General features: G+C 35.9%; 1 protein-coding gene across 1 annotated transcript; it reads left to right on the forward strand.

The window, feature by feature from the left end:
* Positions 1–16,715: 16,715 nt before the first annotated feature.
* LOC142981383 (hsp70-binding protein 1-like) lies at positions 16,716–21,223 on the forward strand. Its single transcript, XM_076127269.1, has 6 exons — positions 16,716–17,078; positions 17,231–17,311; positions 17,892–18,084; positions 18,413–18,631; positions 19,225–19,380; positions 19,626–21,223. Exons 1-6 carry the CDS (start codon positions 16,965–16,967, stop codon positions 19,925–19,927), a joined length of 1,065 nt encoding a protein of 354 aa, XP_075983384.1. The 5' UTR covers positions 16,716–16,964; the 3' UTR covers positions 19,928–21,223.
* Positions 21,224–21,231: the final 8 nt, after the last annotated feature.

Raw genomic sequence — 21,231 nt, forward strand, 5'->3', positions numbered from 1 at the left:
TTCTTACTAGTCTAAAAACCACACCTGTTTCAATAGGGGTAGGCAGAAACAAAATAAAATAAAAAAAATCTATGTAAAATATTTTACTGAGGGCTAATCACCAATCTGTAACTACATTTTCAGGGTTTAAGTTTATAATATTTTAACATGAGCTAACTTTATAATAAGTGTGGATTAATTGGTACAAGTAAAGGCACTCAGACGGGTCGGTGAGCTGAAGCCTGTAGGCACGTAATGTAGGGCGCTCCATGGGGATGTGGACTCATTTGCAATATGGCGGTCGTTATAGCCTCTTCGTATTACTTACGATGCAAAGAGAATACTCACTGTAGCAGTTTTACTGCAGTTATCGAGATATAGTTACTAGACACTGCTTTACATTGAAATTACAAATTCATATTTTATAACCATAGATAAAAGTAAAATTAAAAAAAAAACAGTCGTCATGGTATACGTAGGTATCTAGGTATTAATTTTAAATATCTTTCGCTAGGAATTAATTAATTAAAGAAAGAAGAAAGGAAAGATTAATTAATTAATTATTAAAAAAAAATACTTTAGTAGGTAGAAAAATATTGTGATTTCATTTCTCAAAAAAGAAATCATTTACTTTAAAGCAGACATTATGTGACCAAAGAAAAAAAAATCGTAGAAAATTTAAAAAGTTCCATTTTGACGTTTGAGTAGGGTAACCACGTGACAGGCGTGCGCCGGACTCCACGTCTCACGTTCACCGGCTGACTGGCACCTGACTGACAATTCCGTTGCAATCCGATTTCCTGACTGCAATCCCGACCAAACCTGTACTTAATGCCCTTTTTTTGGGTGTAGAAATTGTTCACTTTTTGGGTATATTTTTACGAGATTGTTTTTAGGGTTCCGTACCCAAAGGGTATAACGGGACCCTATAACTAAGACTCCGCTGTCTGTCTGTCTCATAAACCGTGATAGTTAGAAAGCTGAAATTTTCACAAATGATGTATTTTCGTGGCCGCTATAACAACAAACACTAAAAATAATAATAAAAAACAATAAGGGGGTTCCCCATACAATCACCGTGTTTTTTTCGTAATTTTTTCTTTAATATTAATTTATTATTATAGGTGATGGTAAGAAACTCTTCGTGCGTGAGTCCGACTCGCACTTGGCCGGTTTTTGAGAATCGATTTGATCCTTGAGTTGGCTGGTTGATAACAATGTCTAAACCTATCGAAGTAGATAGCAGGTTGTAAATATAACTGTACGTTCTCCTGGCAAGAATATCGAGCGAAGACATTGTTACGAGATATGACGTACATTTATGCGATGGCTATAATTATAATGTGCAATAAAACCATATCTAATATATTTCAAACAAGTTGGCTTCACTCCAACATGTTTTGTGCCCTATCTCTGTACACAAATAAATAAAATTCTTGCAGATATCTGTTCGTGATGTCAAAGTGAGGGTACTTTTGATATAAAAGATCTTTTTTGTATGTAATCTGGCACAAACAATGACGGTGAAATGTGTCCTTTATTTTTATTATTCAAAAGAAAGCTAATAAGACCGGTTTTTATTTTTGTATTTTTGACTTAAGGTTCTTCTGGTGAAAATGAAATGTTATTCAGCTTTTGAATACGCTGCAAACACTCATTTTGTATACATACTTTAATTGCCTTATTTATTAGGCTATTTATACACATATATGCTTTCGTTTCAGTATTTTAATCAATAAATGATAACATTTTACTCAAATCCGGGTATTCAGGCGCACTCCTTAAAGCATCAGCACCAGCACCAAAGAAAAGTATAGCAGCAAGTAAATTAACTGCTCCTATAATCTAAACATCTACACGAAAACTGTTTGTTCCGTTAACTTCGGAGACAAAACTTCACCTTCAGAACTCGTCTCATTAAACTTTTTCTTCTTATCTAAACTTTCATTTAAGTAGGTAGAAGGCAAAGTCGCACACAGCGCTTGTATGCCGCCCCGTAATTATATTGCTCCTTTGTTTTGCTTCGGGCAAGCGCATTCACTGTTAGTCATCTATTCTGTTTATAGACATACATACAATCGTGTTTTATTGTTATATCAAAACAGAAGCTGGGAATACAAATAGAAAACGCGACATCGGTAGCTTGTTTCTTATGTTACTACTAATAATAAAATCCTTCGTCGACATAGGATGTGAAAACAAATATTTTTCTTCTACGATGACATTTTTTTATATAGCCTGAAGTTATTGTATACCGAAAAGTGACACGCCCAAGTAAAATCTCGTCACTTCCATAATTATTTCGCTTTTGAATTTGAAATTGAAAATATCATGCAATTTATTTGATCACCATCTCAGCAATGTTTGTATTTAAGTTAAGCTAAGACACCTTTTTAGAAATAAATTATTTAATTTACGGATTTCAGTCATATCTATCTGAGCAGTTTCTAACATCGGGTATGTTAGAAACTGCTCTTGTTCCCACTACACCCAGCGGCCAACAGAATACAAGGAAATAGGTTTACCGTGAGTTTATTATATAGTAGGTATTGTGTCAGCCACGAACCACTATCCTCGTCAGTATTGACCCTGCATGCGGCTATAGAGTCATTATAAAACCGCACATAGTGCTAGACTATATGTACATAGTTAGTAGTTAGTTAATTGTAGTAGCTGCAGTGCCAATTAAGACTACGGAAACGTTATCACATCTTTACGCTGTGTTGGCTGTGCTATCGTGTGTTCAATTACATACCGACAACAACCCACCGCTACCTCCTTCAAGAATAAGATTTTATCTCACGCCCCATTGTACAATACAAAGTACAAACCGTTTCATTTCATTCTCTTACACCATTGGACGATTCCGCCATTTTTTCATTTGCCGGTTCCAAATCATACGTTCAGTATTTGAGGCTTTTATTGCAAACTTTTAGTTCCGTTTTGGCAGCAAACCCTTTGGTTCGTATCCAACCCTATCCTATTATAGCGGGCGGTACATGTGCCAAGCCTAAACACTTAAGTTTTTCCCTTTTTATAGTTACGGAAAACACGCACGTTGTGAATAATGACGTCACGCAGGGACTTTCTGCGTCATTCAGTTATTCTGCCGGAGCCGCACAACATAACATATCATTAGCATAATATATTTACCTCGAGCAACCTAATTATATTATATGTACGGTTGCTTGTTTATTAGTAAATAACTCACGTAGATTATGTAACAAACAGCTGATTTGCGTATAGTTTTATAAATATCAACAGGGAGTGTAAAAGTTGTACGTGTCGTGTTACCAGCTAAAAATCAATGTTACCCAAAGAAAATTGAGTTGGAAGGCTGCTCAGGCCGTTTCAGTAATTACAGCTGCGAGTAGGACTTCCGCGAAGGTCGTCACCCCGGGCCACCCCACCCGCGCGCGCCCGCCACCCCCGTGCCACGCCAACGCCTCCTCACACCACACTAGACTCACCAAACATCAAATATATCCTAGGACTTATATCATACACAGTTGTATATTGCAAATTCTAATTAATGCGCGGATTATGAGGATTTGGTAAATGCTCTAGGATTTAGTTGAATAATTTATTAGTGTATTTATAAGCATAGAGCACAGCACATGCTTATAGGTTCTAAACTAATATGAAATTCTATTTACTATGTTCGTTCTCATGTGTACCTATCGCATCGAAAGGAAACATCTTTTATTAGTCGTAGCTTGTCCGTAAATGTACTGAATGATGGTAACAGTACTCGGCCCGGGGTGTGGAAGGTGCTTTTATTTCTAAAATAAACAAACGAATAGCTGTCCTTTAGAATTTACGCAACCCGCTCGTGATGGAGAACTTTTTAAATATACATTTTTTTTCCTTACTCATCCACGATTTTTTAGAGAACGATTGTTTGTTCGCTCGTAGAAGTAACATTTGGAAAAATACTGTAATCATAGCAATGGCTACGTAAGGTATCTAATCGCTTTTGTGTTTTTATGCGTCATGATCATCATCGTTAAGCGAGAACGGTTTCCTGAATAGCAACATAATTGTAATTTAACTAATAATGTAAACTAACTTTTCAGGCATGTAATGATATGATTGAATTCCCCAAATTTTGTAAATACGTTCAGTTACAAAGCTGATACATGTGTTCTTACCGCGTTACCTACTTGAGCAAGGTCTTAGCGAGACCTATAACTGGCGGGTGGATACAGGTTGATTAAATAGCGAAGGGGATCACGGGGCTGAAAAGGGGTAGAATGTTCTCGGCTAGCGCCAAGGGGCGTTCGGCTATGATATGAAACGAAAATACAGCCACGAATTTTAACTTTTACAAGCAAAATTTCTTTTGTTAGGTACGCTTTCTGAGACAGAGTTTTTTGGCATGGCTTTCGCCTTTCATTGTCTGCCAACCGCTTGTATTTGTAAAGTTACGAGAAGAATATTATAGAAGCAGCGTCCGGTCTCATTTTATGTGTGTCGATGGGTGCATATTTTACTTTCAACATTAAACTAGATGAAAATAAGTCCCTTTGAGTTATACGAGAATATAAAGTAACGAATTCAGACGAATTTTCACAATATTCATGAACGAACGACAGGTGCGCCATTTTGGAAATAAATTCCGATGACAGGCGAGAAGATACTGAGTAGTGAAGTGTGAAATGATTACAGAAACTGTTTAGTACTTTCACATTTGATCGTTTCAACTTGTTTAGAGATAGCTTGGAGCTATTAAATCGTGGAAATTTCCACAAACCGTGTAAGAAAAACTGTTCAAGTTAGATCGGGCGCAAATTACTAAATGATTATTGCTATCAATCCATTTATTCGGTGATCAGCTTTCGCTAACTCGCCCACGTAGTGCCCACGTGAAAATAGAACAGTAATCTGCCGTTTTATTGGAAACGTGACCGGTTGTCGCATATCAGGAAGAACTTCCACAATAACGAAATGTAGAAAAAAACATAACATTTTTTTTTTAAAACTATTCGTAGATAATTAAAAAAAAAACAAGAGAGGAATAAATTAAATTTTTATTTAATAAAATTTTTATCTTTTTTTGCGCTAAACTTGTACGCGAATACTACATTCAGCCTTTATATTTGTGTTTACAATAAGAAATAAACAAATATTTGAATTCTATAAACTTGAGCTTCGTTATGAATCGATCTCTATATTTTTAAACATCAAAGGCTGAAGCGTGTCTGAAACTTTCAGCACGTTTATAATAAATTAGATTCGAATACTTACTAAATTCAATCTATAACGATTCTTCCAATAGATATCGATTTTGACTTATACGTGATAATGATATCTTTGTAGGTAGGAATTACAGAAGTTCGAATGTGTGGGTTGCAAAGCTGTCATTCAAAAACTTCAAAAGTACCATAATCGTTCACCCCTCTATTCTGATACGATTCTTATGACTTCGTGGGAAGATATACAGCTGACGGTTTCTTTCATATCGGAATATCAAGGAAAACCAGGCACTTTGTATATTTATAGTTTATCAAAGTGAACGGAACCATTAAACGGACTTAACGTTTCTGATCGTTTCGACAATCATTAAAATGTCATAAACTAACCGCACGATTACCTGCAATGTTATTTTGTTATGAATTTTGTTAATTTAATTCTTAATTGGTTTCGTCAAATTAGACTATTACTCTATTTAAAAAAAAAGCGACCCATAGAGAAAATTCTAAACTTTATCTGCACGTCGAAGCTAATTCAGCCAGTAGCGGCCAGTGCCAAGCCCACTTCAATCAAAAATTTGAAAAAAAGAATAAACTGCATACGTCCCCGGATGCCTTTTATAGACAGTATTCGAAAAAAGAACGGATGTTCGAAGCAACCTACATACACACAGGTAAAAGGCGAAAAAAGTATTTTTATCGAAATATGGTTCTGAAAGCTCTATGCGGCGTAGACTAGACACGATAATGTGTGTAATTTATACACGTACATATTTCTTAAGGTATACGACAGTAATATGGCTGGCAAGTGTATTGTTAGGGGCTCAGGGCATGCTGCAATATCGCACTGAGTTTATTGATTGTAGCAGACTAACACAGTCACAGTGCTGACCCATTTCACTCCACTACACCGACTTGTGTGTTCGTACGGCTGTATATGACGTTTTTTTGTTTTATTCCTACCGTGCAAGCTGCATTTCACGTATTCTGAGGACGCCAGTCAGTGTGACAAGTCAATGTGGCTTCGTAACATTTTTGCTCTATATTTTTCTATGGATAGTGTCGTTGTTCATTTTCAACGCAGGGTAATCTCGTTATCGTCCATTTGCAATTATAGGAAGTGAAGATTTTTAAAGCAATGTTCATTTTAGTAAAGCCACGTGGCTTTATTTCAGTTGGCACGAAAATACGTAGCTATAACTTAAGATGGTGCCACGTAATACAAATTCACCACTCATCAGAGCCTAGATGCCTGAATAGAAGGCATAGAAGATTCAAGAATGATCTTTGTCTAAGATTATCTTCATCAAAACAACTTACTACTTGAGTACATCAGACATACCTACCTACTGTAAATAATTCTTTAAAGAATTAAATTCACGTCGAAATACTCTGATCACTACTGTCTCGCTAATAATGACATAGCTTTAAACTACCCGAATCCAAAGCGACTTTCCCGGTAAGATTACGGTAGAGACCTGAAAGTAAGGCAAGAAACAAGAACACGAGGATAGACTTGTCTTCGCTGTACCATCTACAAGAAGAGAACTGAAAACTTATAGTTTAACGCTAAGGTAGTTTGCCTAAACTTACAGAAAATAAGTGCAAAAACATTCAACTACACGCCCCTATTCATTATTGTCGTATCGCATGAAATACGAATCGAAATTTTTTACAAAAGACAAATCGGTTTTCAAAAGTTACAATTTCAAAATTTTGCAACTACTTGTCCTAAAATAACTTTAATATCATCCGTATAAGACCTGAAATTCATATAAAACTTGTTCTGCATTCATGAAAGTTCGCACAAAGATATTCGAGAGTGCAAAAATATTTTATCGTAAAAAAATACGCAACTGTGTTGTGAGGAGAGAGGCGAGTGAGCGCGCGCAACCGCACTCAGGCCCGCTCGCCGAGTGCCGCGGTCGACCCAGACACAAGAATGTCAGGGATGCACACTCTATTATAAAAATCTCCCCAAAATGACAAGAATATCCTATATTCTTGTTTATAGTTAACTTTTGTAACATTGCTATCGGATATAAAATATGGTTTTGGATAGTCATGAAAACTCTTTAATTATTTGCAGAAGTTACTATCTTGTGGCTGCACAAAAATTGCTAAATAATGTGAAAGACAAACACGCAGAAAAATATTTTAATGTAGATTATTTTATTAATTTCATGGTTATCACTTTTTGGAACCCCTTAACTTATAAAAGCAGTTAAAAAATGGGATTGAAAAAAAATATTGGTCGAAATTCCAAATTGCGAAATAAGCTTCAGCCATCCTTAACCAGAAACAATATTCACTCGTCATATCTCTATTCTCATATTCTTCTCTTGGGATGTCCAAAGCAAAATATGGCTTATATTTCTTTGAATAAATTTGTCCCTAAATTTGGGTAATTTTTGAAGCTTGCTACACCGCGGCTGGTCCACGTTCGAAATTCAAAGTGGTCGGCAGCGGGAGCGAGCTGGCAACGTGTCGGCGTCCAACACAACGCGGTGTATAAATAGGTGGGTGGTTCATAACTGCCAAGATAATCTTCGGGCTGACAAGACGCTTTTCATTTTTTACGTTAATGTACTGACCGACGCGACGCCTGGGTTTGATCACAATTCGTATTTTTGGTCTGGACCTTATTACCTAGAACGTCGCGACGACGCAAATAGTCAACGCTTCAAGTTCAGCCAACAGCCGCACACTATACACATGGCGCCATAACAGATAGTGCTCTCCTGCAAAGTACGACGCAGGGACCTATAAAAGCGTCTGCTATTCGTGTAACCCGAAGAGGCGCTTCTCACGAATGTTTAAAACGTGCTCAACATTCTGGCGATTCCAAAGCCTAAAAATAACAATACAATGAATGACACAATAATTCTCAGAAATGGAATGTAAATAAGACTCGAATATCCGTCGCAGATGGACACCGAACTCGGAATGAAAAGCAACGACATACTCTTTAACTTTTACCACCTGTCACCCTTCATACTACAATGAAAGAGGATATTTGGCTTTGTGACCATTCACTACTCTAGAACGCATGAGTGAAAAGTCTAGAACTATCTGTTAGTCACGATATTTCGTGTCATGCTGCAATTTTGTCGCGTACATCACTTTTTTATTTCTCACCTCAATAGTTAAATGTAATCGGTATTCGATAGATAGCGATCGATGAATCACCTTGGAATATAAATTGAGATGTTTGTAAAACAGCCTATAAAGTGATGGTATTTTTTCAAAAATTACGCCTTGTATTGTGTTACATATTGTTTTCATCATGTTATAGGGATTATTTATTTGTTTAAAATGCTCACGATGTTTCTCAACGTGATATTGATCGTCGTCAATATCACGCGACGTCGCTTCAACATCAAACACACGTTTTCGCCGACATGAGTGGAAAAATTTCAACTATTAGACCGTTGAGTTTGTGTGCAGCGCTATCGTTACTTTCACCTAACCACTTCCCACTGAAGCTGGAACCAGTCGTGTCGGTGCAAACTGCGGCGTGGGCGATAGGACTATATAGCTATACCATAGACATCAGGCTACCGTTGCCGGTACCCTTTCCAAGCTCGAACTGCTCGCTAGTCGCAGGTAGTCGGGAAAGGGAACATTGTAGCGTTGTCCTTGCATACCTCAGTACCCGGCCGTTACATTCATTAATCTACTCAAGCGTGCTCTTCAATTGGGTATTATTATAAAACGGCTTTACGTGAATGATAATTTTGTATTTAAGCTATTTTGTTGGAAAGTTTCGTATCTTTTGCAGTTAACTTGTTAAAACAGATTTGTTAAGTTATTGATTTCTGCGGCTATGTCATTAGTACCACGCCCTTTTTATATTTTCTTTGACTCGAATAAAGATAGTATGAAGCACCCTGCTGCTACATAAATAGCGAAATCACAACGCCGTAACAGTAAGGGAGGCAATCAAACTTTTTATAGACTTGTTTGTACGTACATCTTAAAAAGTAACAGTATGAGTTTAACGCACTAATTTTCCAATTTATTGTTATGTGGAGTGAGGAATACAAACGAGCGCTTTATGTTAAAACTGCTGACCCAAACTACACTGTGTAAAACGCTTCGACGATTCCATACATCGCCATTACCCGGCGTTATATTTTATGTTGGGAAATTGAAGGTTGGTAGCACTCACCGGCCTGGAATATCCGACATTTTCTTAATAACGATGTATTTTTTCACATTACAGTAATTGAATGAACTGTCTAACGTACGCAAGTTATTTATCTACGACAGAATAATGAATGATTCCTTCAATGTCGTCACATTATCAAGTTGTGGCGGTTATTTTTCCACGGAGCTGTCGGCTCAAGGCCTGCCAGAATTTAGCAATTTGTGGGGTAAATTTTGTGTTGGAAATTCTTAGAATTCCCGTTAAACTGTCAGCTTGTCCGGGTGAAAAAGGAAATTGCAGTCTTGCGGCGAAATATTCCACAGAAAAATATTCTTTATGCCTGTGATATTGCTCAAATAGAAATTATGAAGAAGACAACATAATATGTGGGTGTTTGTTTTCAATCTAGACACGTCAGTAAAGTCGGAAGATTCTAATATTATTCCACATATCACGGTGTAAACGTAGGTGTGTTGATGTTATTTCTAATACCGGATTTTGCCAGTTAATCTATTTCCCTACTGAGCTACTGGTGCGAAAACAAAATTCTTGCTATCTTTCCACCTAGAAATTATGCGTAAAGGCTTGCTGGGAGCGGTTATTGATTGTTTTCAACTTAATAGTTACTGGCTGAATTTGTGGCGGTTCACGAATTGTCTTCAACTTATAAATCGTATAGTTTTAATTATACCTATCTATTTACTTTAATGTTATATAACCTATCCGTTACGTCTTAGAATTTGAAATACCCATTTAGTGTTCTTTGGTCTCTGCCTATCCCCAATAGTAGGTACTAAGCTAGGCGTGGCTTGGCAGCAGGTAACATCAAACTATGTGCAGGGCAATTTCCTAAATTGTTGAATCAATGTTATGAGTTAAAGAAATTTTTGCAGATAAACACAATACCTAAATATAAAGCTCTTATTTATGCCAAGCCCTTTGTCTGGAGCTTTTCCTGTGTATGATCTAAACAAACAACTGAAATGAATGATCGTATTGTTTACTCAAGCACTCGCATTCACACACTTAATGTTGTTTTAACTCTTCCCATTGTAACAAAAAGCACAAGTGTTATTTGTATTTTTCACTATCATACAATTAACGTTTTTAACAGGCTTTTTCATTGAATTGTTTCCTTTAGAAATAGTTGTACTTTCTATAGAAATAAGTTCAATTCAATGTAAAGAAACTCTAGTGTATTTCTCATACGGGGAAACTCCTGGTGGCCTTAAGCGCGGCGTCGATCGATCGTGCGACGTTGCCGCTCCGCGCCGGGCTCGCCGCTCCGCAACACTCAGTGTTTATTTTTATTGTTGCCAATCAATTATTATGAGGGAATAATGACACCTGCCCACTTACTTTGTCCGTCTTACATAGTTTGCACATTGATAGAGATCAAGGACGTTCACAAACGCAACTTTAACCACGGGATATTGTTACAAAGCTCTTCATATATTTTTTGCAGACAGGATAATTTAGCTCTGACTTATTTCGCATCATTGCTTATTTAGATGCTCGTCTATTTTGTGGGTCTTAAAAGAATGCCCCAAATTAGTCTCGTCACTAGTCCACCTAGCTATTATAGAAAGGTAGATAGAGTGCCTACTTTTACAAAACTTGTAATTTCTAATTTACTAGCCCACTTTTGTAACGTTTGTGTTATGGATAAATCTGTATAACTGCAGGATATAACTGCGCCTACCTAAGTGGTAGATAGAAAATAACATGAAAGGAACTTTTGTTATTAGGTACCTCGTACCTACTACCTTCTTAGGTATTTTCATTTAAATCTAATTTCATACAAAATACATGCTATATTCCTAAATAGCTATAGTAGGTATAATTATATTTGTCACGGACAAGCTAGAGTAGGGAAGTAGAAGGTAAATTACCCAAAAGGGTAATTTACCAGCCGATACCTAATTAAATTAGCAAAAAGTCTATTCTATAAATCTGTGTGTAAATTTATTTATTAAACAAAATTATCCTTATTCGTTGTAAATCACGAATACTAAAAGACACGTACTACAATGGAATAGGTAATAATAATTATACCTACCGACTCTGTTCCATGCAAGTCAATACTGAAATACTACTAACGCCATCTAGTAACAAAAATCAGAACTAACACCGACTAAAAAAAAAATAGCAATTAAATAAAAAAAAACAAAAGACATAACTATCTAGACGTTTTTAGTTATAATTTTACCTAAGTAGGTATATAGTGTTATTAACTAGCTTAGTTCTTAAGTCTACCGGAATATTCCAATCCTTTTATAGAAAGCTTGTTTAAGTTCCTAAATAAGGCTACAGAGTTAAGACCGGCCTCTTAGTGAGATATTTATCAAATAAATCCTATTCCAAGTATAAAACGTAGCCACCATGTCCAAAATCAGCATAACGGGTATTCCTAGTTCATGTATCCGTCTTGGTTAAGAAAATACTCGTTTAGTAGTTATTTTCTTAACTAGCACCTTCAGAGAGGCACTTTATCACTGAAGAAAATTTCTAAAGCCGCTTTACGTCTGACTTGAAAAATATCTTAGAAAACTGACCATTTAAAGAGATACCTTTGACTATTCTTTCTAATCTAAGATACTTATACATTTTAAAGAAACTGATAATATATTTTTTTTCGTCGATGCCATCACAAGGCGATGCTCGGAGATACAAATTCATCAATTTGACAATGACATTGACAAACAGCCAGTTACGTAGGCATTCGGTACAATCCAGTGCAAACCAGTTTCCATCAGCACGTAACAATTGATCAAAAAGTAAAAGCTTTTAGGCTAACAGAATAAGTTTAATTTATTTGTTTACTTCGATAGGTTATGGCTAAACTGTCTCGTAAATTATGTAGGGGCTTTGCACCTAACTTCAAAATAAACTTAATGTAATATTAGCGTCAGATTCATTAAATCAATACTATGTGACGTTCTTAGTCTCTGCCTTCTCCTTGGGGAACAAAGCGTGATTTTAATAATAATCATAAAAAGATTTATTGTATTCAATAAATCTTTTTATGATTTTAAGACCATGAATATCTTTTATAATTTTTTATATTTAAGTAATGTTGTAGAATTTAAAATTTCGACAGATTTTTCTATTTTTAAAAGACCCTTAAACTATTTTAAGTTAGCCAGAACGTAACAGCTTGCTATTTTAGAGAAAGAAAAACTTAAAATATATTTGAATAACGTTACGCGAAACGCTCAAAAACTTATTTTTTTTTTTATGTGAGACTGTATAAAAAATACTTCAGAATATTTTTATAGTAGACTATTTTTCTGGGGTTTATGGACGATTTTTCATTTAGATATTTTCGTAGCTGCGTATGCAAATAATGTACGGACATTTTGACTATGGTAGACGCAGTTATACAAAACTATAACAGCCTTAAAAGTCGAGTATAAGTAACCTATGAACTTATTGCATAAATATTTACCATAATAAGTATGAAGATACAAGATAGCTCTACATAAAACTGTAGCGCACGCCATTATACAGTGGCGCAAGGAGCGGCCTGTGTTGTGTAGTGTTCTCATTCGAAACAATCGAGTTCCCGCCAACTTTTTAATATGACAGCGCATTTTTTTTTGTTATGTTGCAAGTTTCAAAACATGTAAGGTTAAACATTAATAATTAACTAAGGTTAGAAATTGTTTCGCTTTAATTTCTTGGTTCAGTAAGTAATTATTTTACCGGCAATTCTTGGAAGCACAAGGAGTGTACGCCCACGCTACTAGACGCCACGGTGGCAATTTTATCATACTCCTTATATGAGCATATGAGCTTAATATATAGTTAGACATATAGGTAGATTAATAGTAACTATTACATCTTCTTATGGTATCGTTAGCGGTCAACCTAGTTGTTAAATTGTTTAAGCCGCCTGAAAGGCCTTTGACGTGGCTTAACAACAGTTATCTCATTGACAACAACCGGAGCGACGTTTTTTCCGTGCCCTCCGAAGTACGAAGACGCACAGTTCTAATACCATTATGCGGTCACCCATCTGTGGAATCACCGCGCCTAGGTTTGCTCAACCCACAGATCACTAACCGACCGGTGAGCCTAACTGGCTATAGACGCTTAAGTATCTATTACGTAAATACACCTTCAAATTCAAGTACAGCAAGTCGTTTATTTACCAAGCTTTATTTCTACAATATATTTTACAATTTAATGTACATAATACTTAGGTATATCTTACAATTTTCACTTATACCTATATAATAATTTGTTTAAGTATAATATAATTGCTTACTTTAACATCTAAAGTACATTTTTAAGTACATAAGTCTAATACGAAATGTATAAAATAACTTAAATTAGTTACGCTTATCAACTCCATTACTGGCAGAGGCACATCGTAGGCGTGGGAAGATATATTTTATTCTTATTACGATACTGACGGTTCACTGTATATTATCTATGTTGTGTTACGTGAGCAAAACATAATTTGGTTCTAGAAGTAGTCGTTTGAAAGAATAAAGTTAAGTCCAAATCAACGTCAATTACTAACGTTTAAGAATAGATCTTTTTATAATTTTAAGACAAATACTAAGCCACTGGCTCGTACTAATTGAAGTGTAAAAATAACTGAAAGTTTAATAAATAACGTAAAATGTTTGCCCTACGTGCGAGTGCGAGTGATTTCACTCCTATTGACATTGTTGCGGGACCTAGTGTTGGGTCTGTTGATGTAGACGGTGGGGTTGTCGTGAGGGGGGCGCTGGAGGCGGCCGGGCGCCGGCGGGGGAGGGGGCTGCCTGCCCTGCTCAACTCGGATCGGCTGCGGCTGGGCCACGATGTCCTGACGAGGCGCCATCGCTGAAAATCGATTGATGAACTGCTCAGTATGTGGGGTAAAAATGTGGGAACGTGCGGCGTAAACAAACAAATTCTGTGTTCGTTAATCAACTCTTAACATTGGGGAAACATTTCTATTGTTCCGCTGTACTAAACACGATATTTTATCATGTGTTTGGTTACAAACGTATCAACAAACGCGTCATGTTATTTTTCGTTTGAAACCAAAATAGATGCTGGTAGCTACTTATAAAGTTTGGGTCTGAATTCAGCGGATTTCCAGAATCCCCGGGGCTCGCTTTCAATTCAAATAGGTACTTGTTAAAGGACTGTCCCCTCGAAGTTAAGTAGGTAACTACATATTGAAACTTTTAATGAAGGATTACACTCGTATTAGGTTTGAGTTTAGACATTTTAATTTTTTATTCGACGTTATGGGTGAAATTAGTTCCAGTGGGTTTTATTTTCGCCTCCATTTTGCTGTCGAAAGTTCAAGAATCTCATCTAACACGATTACAGTTTGGAGAGATAGTAGAGTAGGTAGGTACTTCAAGAGTAGATTCACGTTGTTTCTCTTGCGTTATCGATTTAAATAATGTATGCGATAATTTTATCTGATAAGCCTTGTCGTATTTGAGACTGAGTTTATGTACATTATGTATGTAAATTCTTCGACATAGTCTTTACTAAACTATGTAAATGTATTACTAACGGTTTTGCCTGCGGTTTTGCTCTCGTGGGTCCACGATACAGGCAAATGTAGCTACTAACTACAGAGTAGGCACCTCATAATAGCCCTTCTTCTTATTCTGTAGAAGCCACTAAGCCAGGTGGGTTGATTGTTTCACATAATATAGGTATGTTTTGTAAATTAAATACTTAGGTAATGACAAAATTACTGATACAAAAATATATTAAGATAAAATATCATTCATTAATCGAAAGATAATAAAGCTATTTATGGGTATTCCAAATTAGTACCACCTATGTAATCTCGGGCTGAGTCTTTATAAAGCTTATACGTTCAGATATAGAATCGTAGACGTTTTTATTTACACCTTTAGATTAAAAATGGATATGTTTCATATTATATTAAACTTTATTTTCTGTGCGTCTGCTTATGTCAAAGTTCCCTAAGATTTCGGTAACAAAGGTTTAAAACGTTGACATACGGACAGTTTGAAAAAAAAAATGTTTTAGTAAAGAAAAACTATTTTCCTTGAAAAAAATAATAATTGTGTGATATATAAATACTTACTGTACTGTAAAAACAATCAATATTCTTCCTTAAACGTTATGGGTACTATTAAACTTAAAACCACAAAAAAATACTTTTACACTGAAAAAATGATTTATTTAATCGTTTAATAACAAAGCACTGAATCGATTCGTTAGATATCTTTGCGTGGGATGTTATTGTGAAAACATGTTACTCCGTTTCAGCATTATCACAATGATAGCTTATCTTAAGTGATATTTATCAAACTGTGTGCCTTCAAATCCCGCATTATATTATTCGACACTTGATATAAAATGTTCTCGTTGAAGATGTAAACAATTTAATATTGACTGAAGTTAATTCAAGTATCTGAAGTACTCGTGTGTAAATAATTCTGTAGAGCGGGTAAATCAATACACAATTAATTTCTCGAGCGAAATAAAAATGTTTTTGTGAGATAACTCATGGAGCCCTGTAGGTATAATTAAACAAAGGCTTTGTATTGACGTCAGCTATCCGGCTATCCCTGTTCCGCGCCATGTCATGTCGGTCCCTCCCCAAACTTCACAATGCCTCGGAGACGAAAATAGATGCCTGCTTATAGCTACGAAATATCGTGCCTAATTAATGTCTTCAATTTGATAACAATTATTTCTTTCAACGGCGGTACTGCCGATAATACTTTTCTAACATAAAATGCAAAAACACTCTGAAAAATTATTTTCTTAATATCCATCAGTTTTGAATTTAGTAGGGAAAATAATAATTACAGACTAGATACTGGAGTCCTTATGGGCTACAGGAAAGAGAGCTACTATTTTATAATGTACACTAAAAATGGAAAAATTAATAATAAAAACAGCGGCCTCTCTATATTTTTCTAGCTGGCCTCTAGTGTATGATCATAAAAATATGATAAGCGTAGGTAATCCATATTTCCACCTAAAAATTATGCATAAGTACATGCATGTAAATTGGTATGTATAATTATTGATTTTTTGGATGCTAGCTGGAATCATAACATCAATGAAAGAGTTCAATTTAATAGTAGCCGTAGTCTAATGCATCCGTTGGTGCCTGCTTACTTATCTGGTTCTAGTTAAACGTAATTCTTAATTCAGTAATTAAGTTTTGTTACCGCTAATGTACCCTTAGATTGTACACGTATCATATTTTATTTCTAAAATATTTATTTTAAATAAGCGCTATCTCGTAGCTTTTCGAGGAAACATGCGCATTGCTTGTGCTTTGCATTAACCATAGTGCATCGTGCTAAAAGACCGATGTTCAGAAAAAAAAACAGTACCATAAGTCAAAATTATCATTGTCATTAATGTCATTTCATTTATCAACTGTGACATTGACTTGACATGACACTTCGGTTTCGGTCGAACTCCGGTGCTTTGCAATTAGAATTGAGAATATTGATCATCTCGTTTAATTCTGTATATTTCCTACAATCTTAAGATAAAAATACTTTGCGTTTGTGACTTATTGTGTTGGATTTAAGCAAAACTTTCCGTGTTTTGATTTAGTAGTTGGTTGTTCGTGATCGGCGACAGTATTCTTATCACCTTGTAAACGCGTGTGGAAAGTTTGGTTAATTAAAATGGGTTCAAACAATCCTCCTGATAATGCGGTGGCTGGACCACTGTCGGTGGCGGCTGGCAGCTCAGACGTGCAGCCTGTAGATGTGCAGCCGAGGCAACCGCGCAATATGCGGGTAAAGTATTATTTACATTTTGTTATTGGAAATAACATGGCTGCTATGGCGTAAATTTCGGATGACATTACATCGAGAAATTAAAAAAAAAGATTTTTTAAGTGTTGATAGAGCAAAGGAAGTGTGTTTAACTGTATTGTTTACATTTGCAGGGTTTGCTCAGGTTTGCTATGGAAGCAACAAAAGCAGAGGATGCGCCGGGAAATGCTAACCTTGGAGCTATGGATGAAGAGGTAGGTCTCTTATTTCTATTAGGAAATAATCATCAAGAAATTTCCTACAATCTTACTGCTGTAAAAGTTATTATTAGTCAAAAACTGTTTTCTTAAATTTATAACATTTAGATACTTTCTTAAGATTTCACCTTTTAGTGACAATAGCAGAAAATATATACAAATTATATGATACTTGTAATGAGCACATATAAAATTTTCTAAGTAGTTAAATGAGTAAATGATTATCTATGCAACTGTTATACTCAAATTAATTTAATTTAACCAATTAATTTCCCACTGCTGGGCAATGGTCCCCTCTCGTATGGAGGGAGGGGTTTGGCCTTCAGTCCACTGTGATGGCCAAGTGCAGGTTGGGGACTATACCTTCAAGAACTGTTCTAGAGAAATCTCAGGCAAGGTTGCATCACCAACCCCCGCTTTCTTAGGTACATCTAGCAGTAGTTTATCTATTCAATAGCGTTTAAACTGGTATAAAAAAAACGTTTTCAAATTGATAAACTACCGCTAAATGTACTCAGATAGCGGGGAAAACTTACTCAGTCATATTAAATTCTCATAAAATATTTCATAATTGCAGAGGCAACAGTTCTTAGCGGAAGCCTTGGCCAGTGTCACAGTGGACTTGGGCGAGGTGCTGAGGAACTCCATTGAAGTGTTGACCAACACTCAGAGGATGCAAGGAATAAAGCCTGATGAGCCTCTCCCTCCGGATGTGGAGAGAGCATTCACTAACTTGCTGGATATTGTTGATGATATGGACCTGGCTAATGGTGAGAACTTATTTGTAACTTTTATTTTATGATAAGTGATAGCTACAAGAATATATAAGTTACTAGCTTTCCGGCCTTGGTTTTGGCCGCATGGAATAAAACCCTAGTTGGAGGGGATTTTCAATTATCCTCTCTTAGTGCTCTTCTACACTTCCTAAGGAAACTTCATACCAAATTTCATCTTTCTTTGCTCAGTAGTTTCGGATGTGCGTTGTCTAAAAATGCTTTTGGCTGATTTTGCTAGTAAATAGTACTTAAGACTTTTGTGACATAACATGTAAGTATTCCTAAATTAGAGAAAAATTCATATGATGTTGTTATTTTCCAGATGTATACAGACTGGGAGGTTTTGCTATATTCCCCATCTGCTTGGGCAGTCAGAATGTGAGTGTCAGGATGTATGCCAACCGTATGCTCGGTGAACTGTCACAGAACAACCCGTTCTGCCAGCAGAAAGTATTGGAGTGTGGCATTCTTGAAGTGTTGATCTCGCTGGCACAAGTTGAATGTACAGAGGGACTTCCGAAATGCCTATTTGCGTTGTCATGTGAGTATTTCAACTGTAAGAATCTGCATATTGTATAAATAAATTCGATGTGTAGGAAATTCGAAAAAATTACTGAAATAATGGTTAGTGGAACATTATACATGACCATCTATGATTCATTGTTTTATGATATGTATAGATAAGCACCATTCAATATGTTGTGTAGCGCTCATATTTCTAAATACAGTGATCTGCGTTTTGTGACCGTGGAACATTTTACGTGGGCGGAACCGTCATCTAAAGATACTACAAAATAGATTATGAAGAACTTCGGTAGTCTTTTTGATGTATTGAGTGTCTGTTGACGATCTCATAGCTAACTGTATTAACTGGCCGGTAAACGATCTGTGAGTTAAGCAACCCTTAGCTCTCACCAACCACTCCATATACAGGTGACCGCATAGTGGTATCTGAACTGAGCGTCTTCATGTTTCGGTGGGCACGTTAAAACAGTTAAAAGTCAGCCCCAGTCGTTGATGAATAGATAACAGTCGTAAAGCCATGTTAAAGGGCGGCGTGAACAACTTTGACACTCGGCTGACCAAAAAATATTATAAAATAAAAAGAATATGTGTATGTTTGTGTATCGGCAGGTTGTTGTCGCGAGTATGAGCCGGCGTGTAACCAGCTGGTAGAACGCGGAGGGTGCGGTGTTCTCGCGCAAGTGTTGACTTCGAACAAGCCTGCCATCCGCACGAAGGCCGCATTCTTCGTCAGATATCTCTGCTTGAATCACCGTGCTGCTAAAGGTAACATTATGCCTAGTATTTTGACCTCGACTTATTTATTAATCTAGACTGCAATTTGACTCTAAATAATAAAACAATTACATACTCATTTACTCATATTGAATCTAAAATTACTCACCCACCGAACGAAAAATCACCAACAAAATAGGAAAAATGTCCCTTAATTATATTGCAAGCATATAATTAGCAGTCATCTTTCTTTAAACTGAATAGATTTGTTACCATTACTCTATTTTTGTTTACAGAGGAATTCATAAAGCTGAACATCGTGAAAAAAATCGCTACGCAAATCGAAGCGGGTCAGGACGAGTCCACGGAACATTTGCTTGGCATCCTACAAGCGTTACTGGACGGCTCTGACAAATCTGTGCTCGAACAATTCCAGGATCCAGAGATAGGCTTGCAGAAAATCTTGCAAAATCATCTAAAACATCCTGAATTGGTTGATGACACTTATATGGAGGAAAAGGCGTATTGTGCCGAGTTACTGGAAAAGGCGTTCAAAAACCCGCCTAGGGATAGCGTGGAAGACGAGGCTGATAGATAAGTGATGTTTTTGTATGTGTGATATAATATGTAGGTGTGTAGTTAGCCCCTTGTTGATAGGCTGAATAGTAAGGCTCATATTATTGGTAAGCAAACTGTCAGGTTGCAGAATTCAACCTTTATTTCTGATTAAAAACAAATTGTGTAAAAAAACATTTGAGTTGTAATTTTTTTAAATGTCGCTTGTGCCTACTATAATTAAAACACATGTACAGATTGAATGCGTGCGCGTAACGACTACGTGCAAATATTGCTCATGTAATGTACATGTACACTAAACTATAGTATGTGCGGTACAAATTTAGGTTTCGTATATACTTTGTGAAATTACCATATTTAGGTAAACAAAACATATTTTATTATAAGTTATCACTATCTCTGGTCTCTGCCTGCCCATATGGGAAATAGGCGTGATTTTATCTATGTATCTACGTATGTTACTATGTATTTATGAATGTACGTATGTATGTATGTTATCATAATGTGCAGGTGTCACATTATTTTGCATCAAAAATAATTCCTATTCAGTGTTATTAGCGAGGGGTGCAATAGTATCTAGCGGGTGAAAGTTGTGTTGGGTGTTTTGTAAATCAGTTGATATCTGTAATAAATAATCGATTTAACATTAATCTCTAAAATAGTAACATTTTGTATATCTGTGAGGCAACTTTAAACAAATAGTTGTGTAAGAATTAGACATAATTTTATAATCAAACTGCTTTTTCCATTGATTCATGTAATTGTAGCTGATAATGCTAGAACCAAGATGATATACAGCATAAAAGTATATTTCTGAGAAATAAATATAATATGTTGCCTGCGCTATATAAAGTGCAGCAACTGGGTAGTTGACTGGGTTAACGAAAAATTGGTCAAACTTGTAGGTACTCGTAAAAAGTTCATATAAAATGATCAGGGTGTCATTTTTTTACGTAAATAGTGTTAAGTTTGTAATTATTACCGACTGACACATTTTACTAGGCATTCATTTGATACTATCGAAAATACGAAACTCAGACGTCGCTGCACCGTATTTTTATACTAAAATATGTTTTTGACATTTCATAACGAGTAGCTGATTTGACTAGTAGTCAACTACCCTATTTGGAAAAAACTTAATACTAAAAATGTCACTTCACTCTGGTTTTAGTATCCTCATATTTTTAACATCTATACATTCTGCATTGCTTTTAATAAGTACCTGATTTATTGCATTTTATTTTGTTGCTTTAAAAGCGAAAATATATATTCCAAATATTTTTTATATTATATTTAAACCATTGTATGTAACTCGACTTAACACAT

This window comes from Anticarsia gemmatalis, chromosome 20 (genome assembly GCF_050436995.1).
Source record: "Anticarsia gemmatalis isolate Benzon Research Colony breed Stoneville strain chromosome 20, ilAntGemm2 primary, whole genome shotgun sequence".
Lineage (NCBI taxonomy): Eukaryota > Metazoa > Arthropoda > Insecta > Lepidoptera > Erebidae > Anticarsia > Anticarsia gemmatalis.

Excerpts from the sequence above, each read along its gene's own strand:
- LOC142981383 (XM_076127269.1), top strand. The coding sequence starts at position 16,965 with ATGGGTTCAAACAATCCTCCTGATAATGCGGTGGCTGGACCACTGTCG. Across the intron at positions 17,079-17,230 it reads GGCAACCGCGCAATATGCGG|GGTTTGCTCAGGTTTGCTAT; the intron begins GTAAAGTATTAT and ends TTACATTTGCAG. Across the intron at positions 18,085-18,412 it reads TGATATGGACCTGGCTAATG|ATGTATACAGACTGGGAGGT; the intron begins GTGAGAACTTAT and ends GTTATTTTCCAG.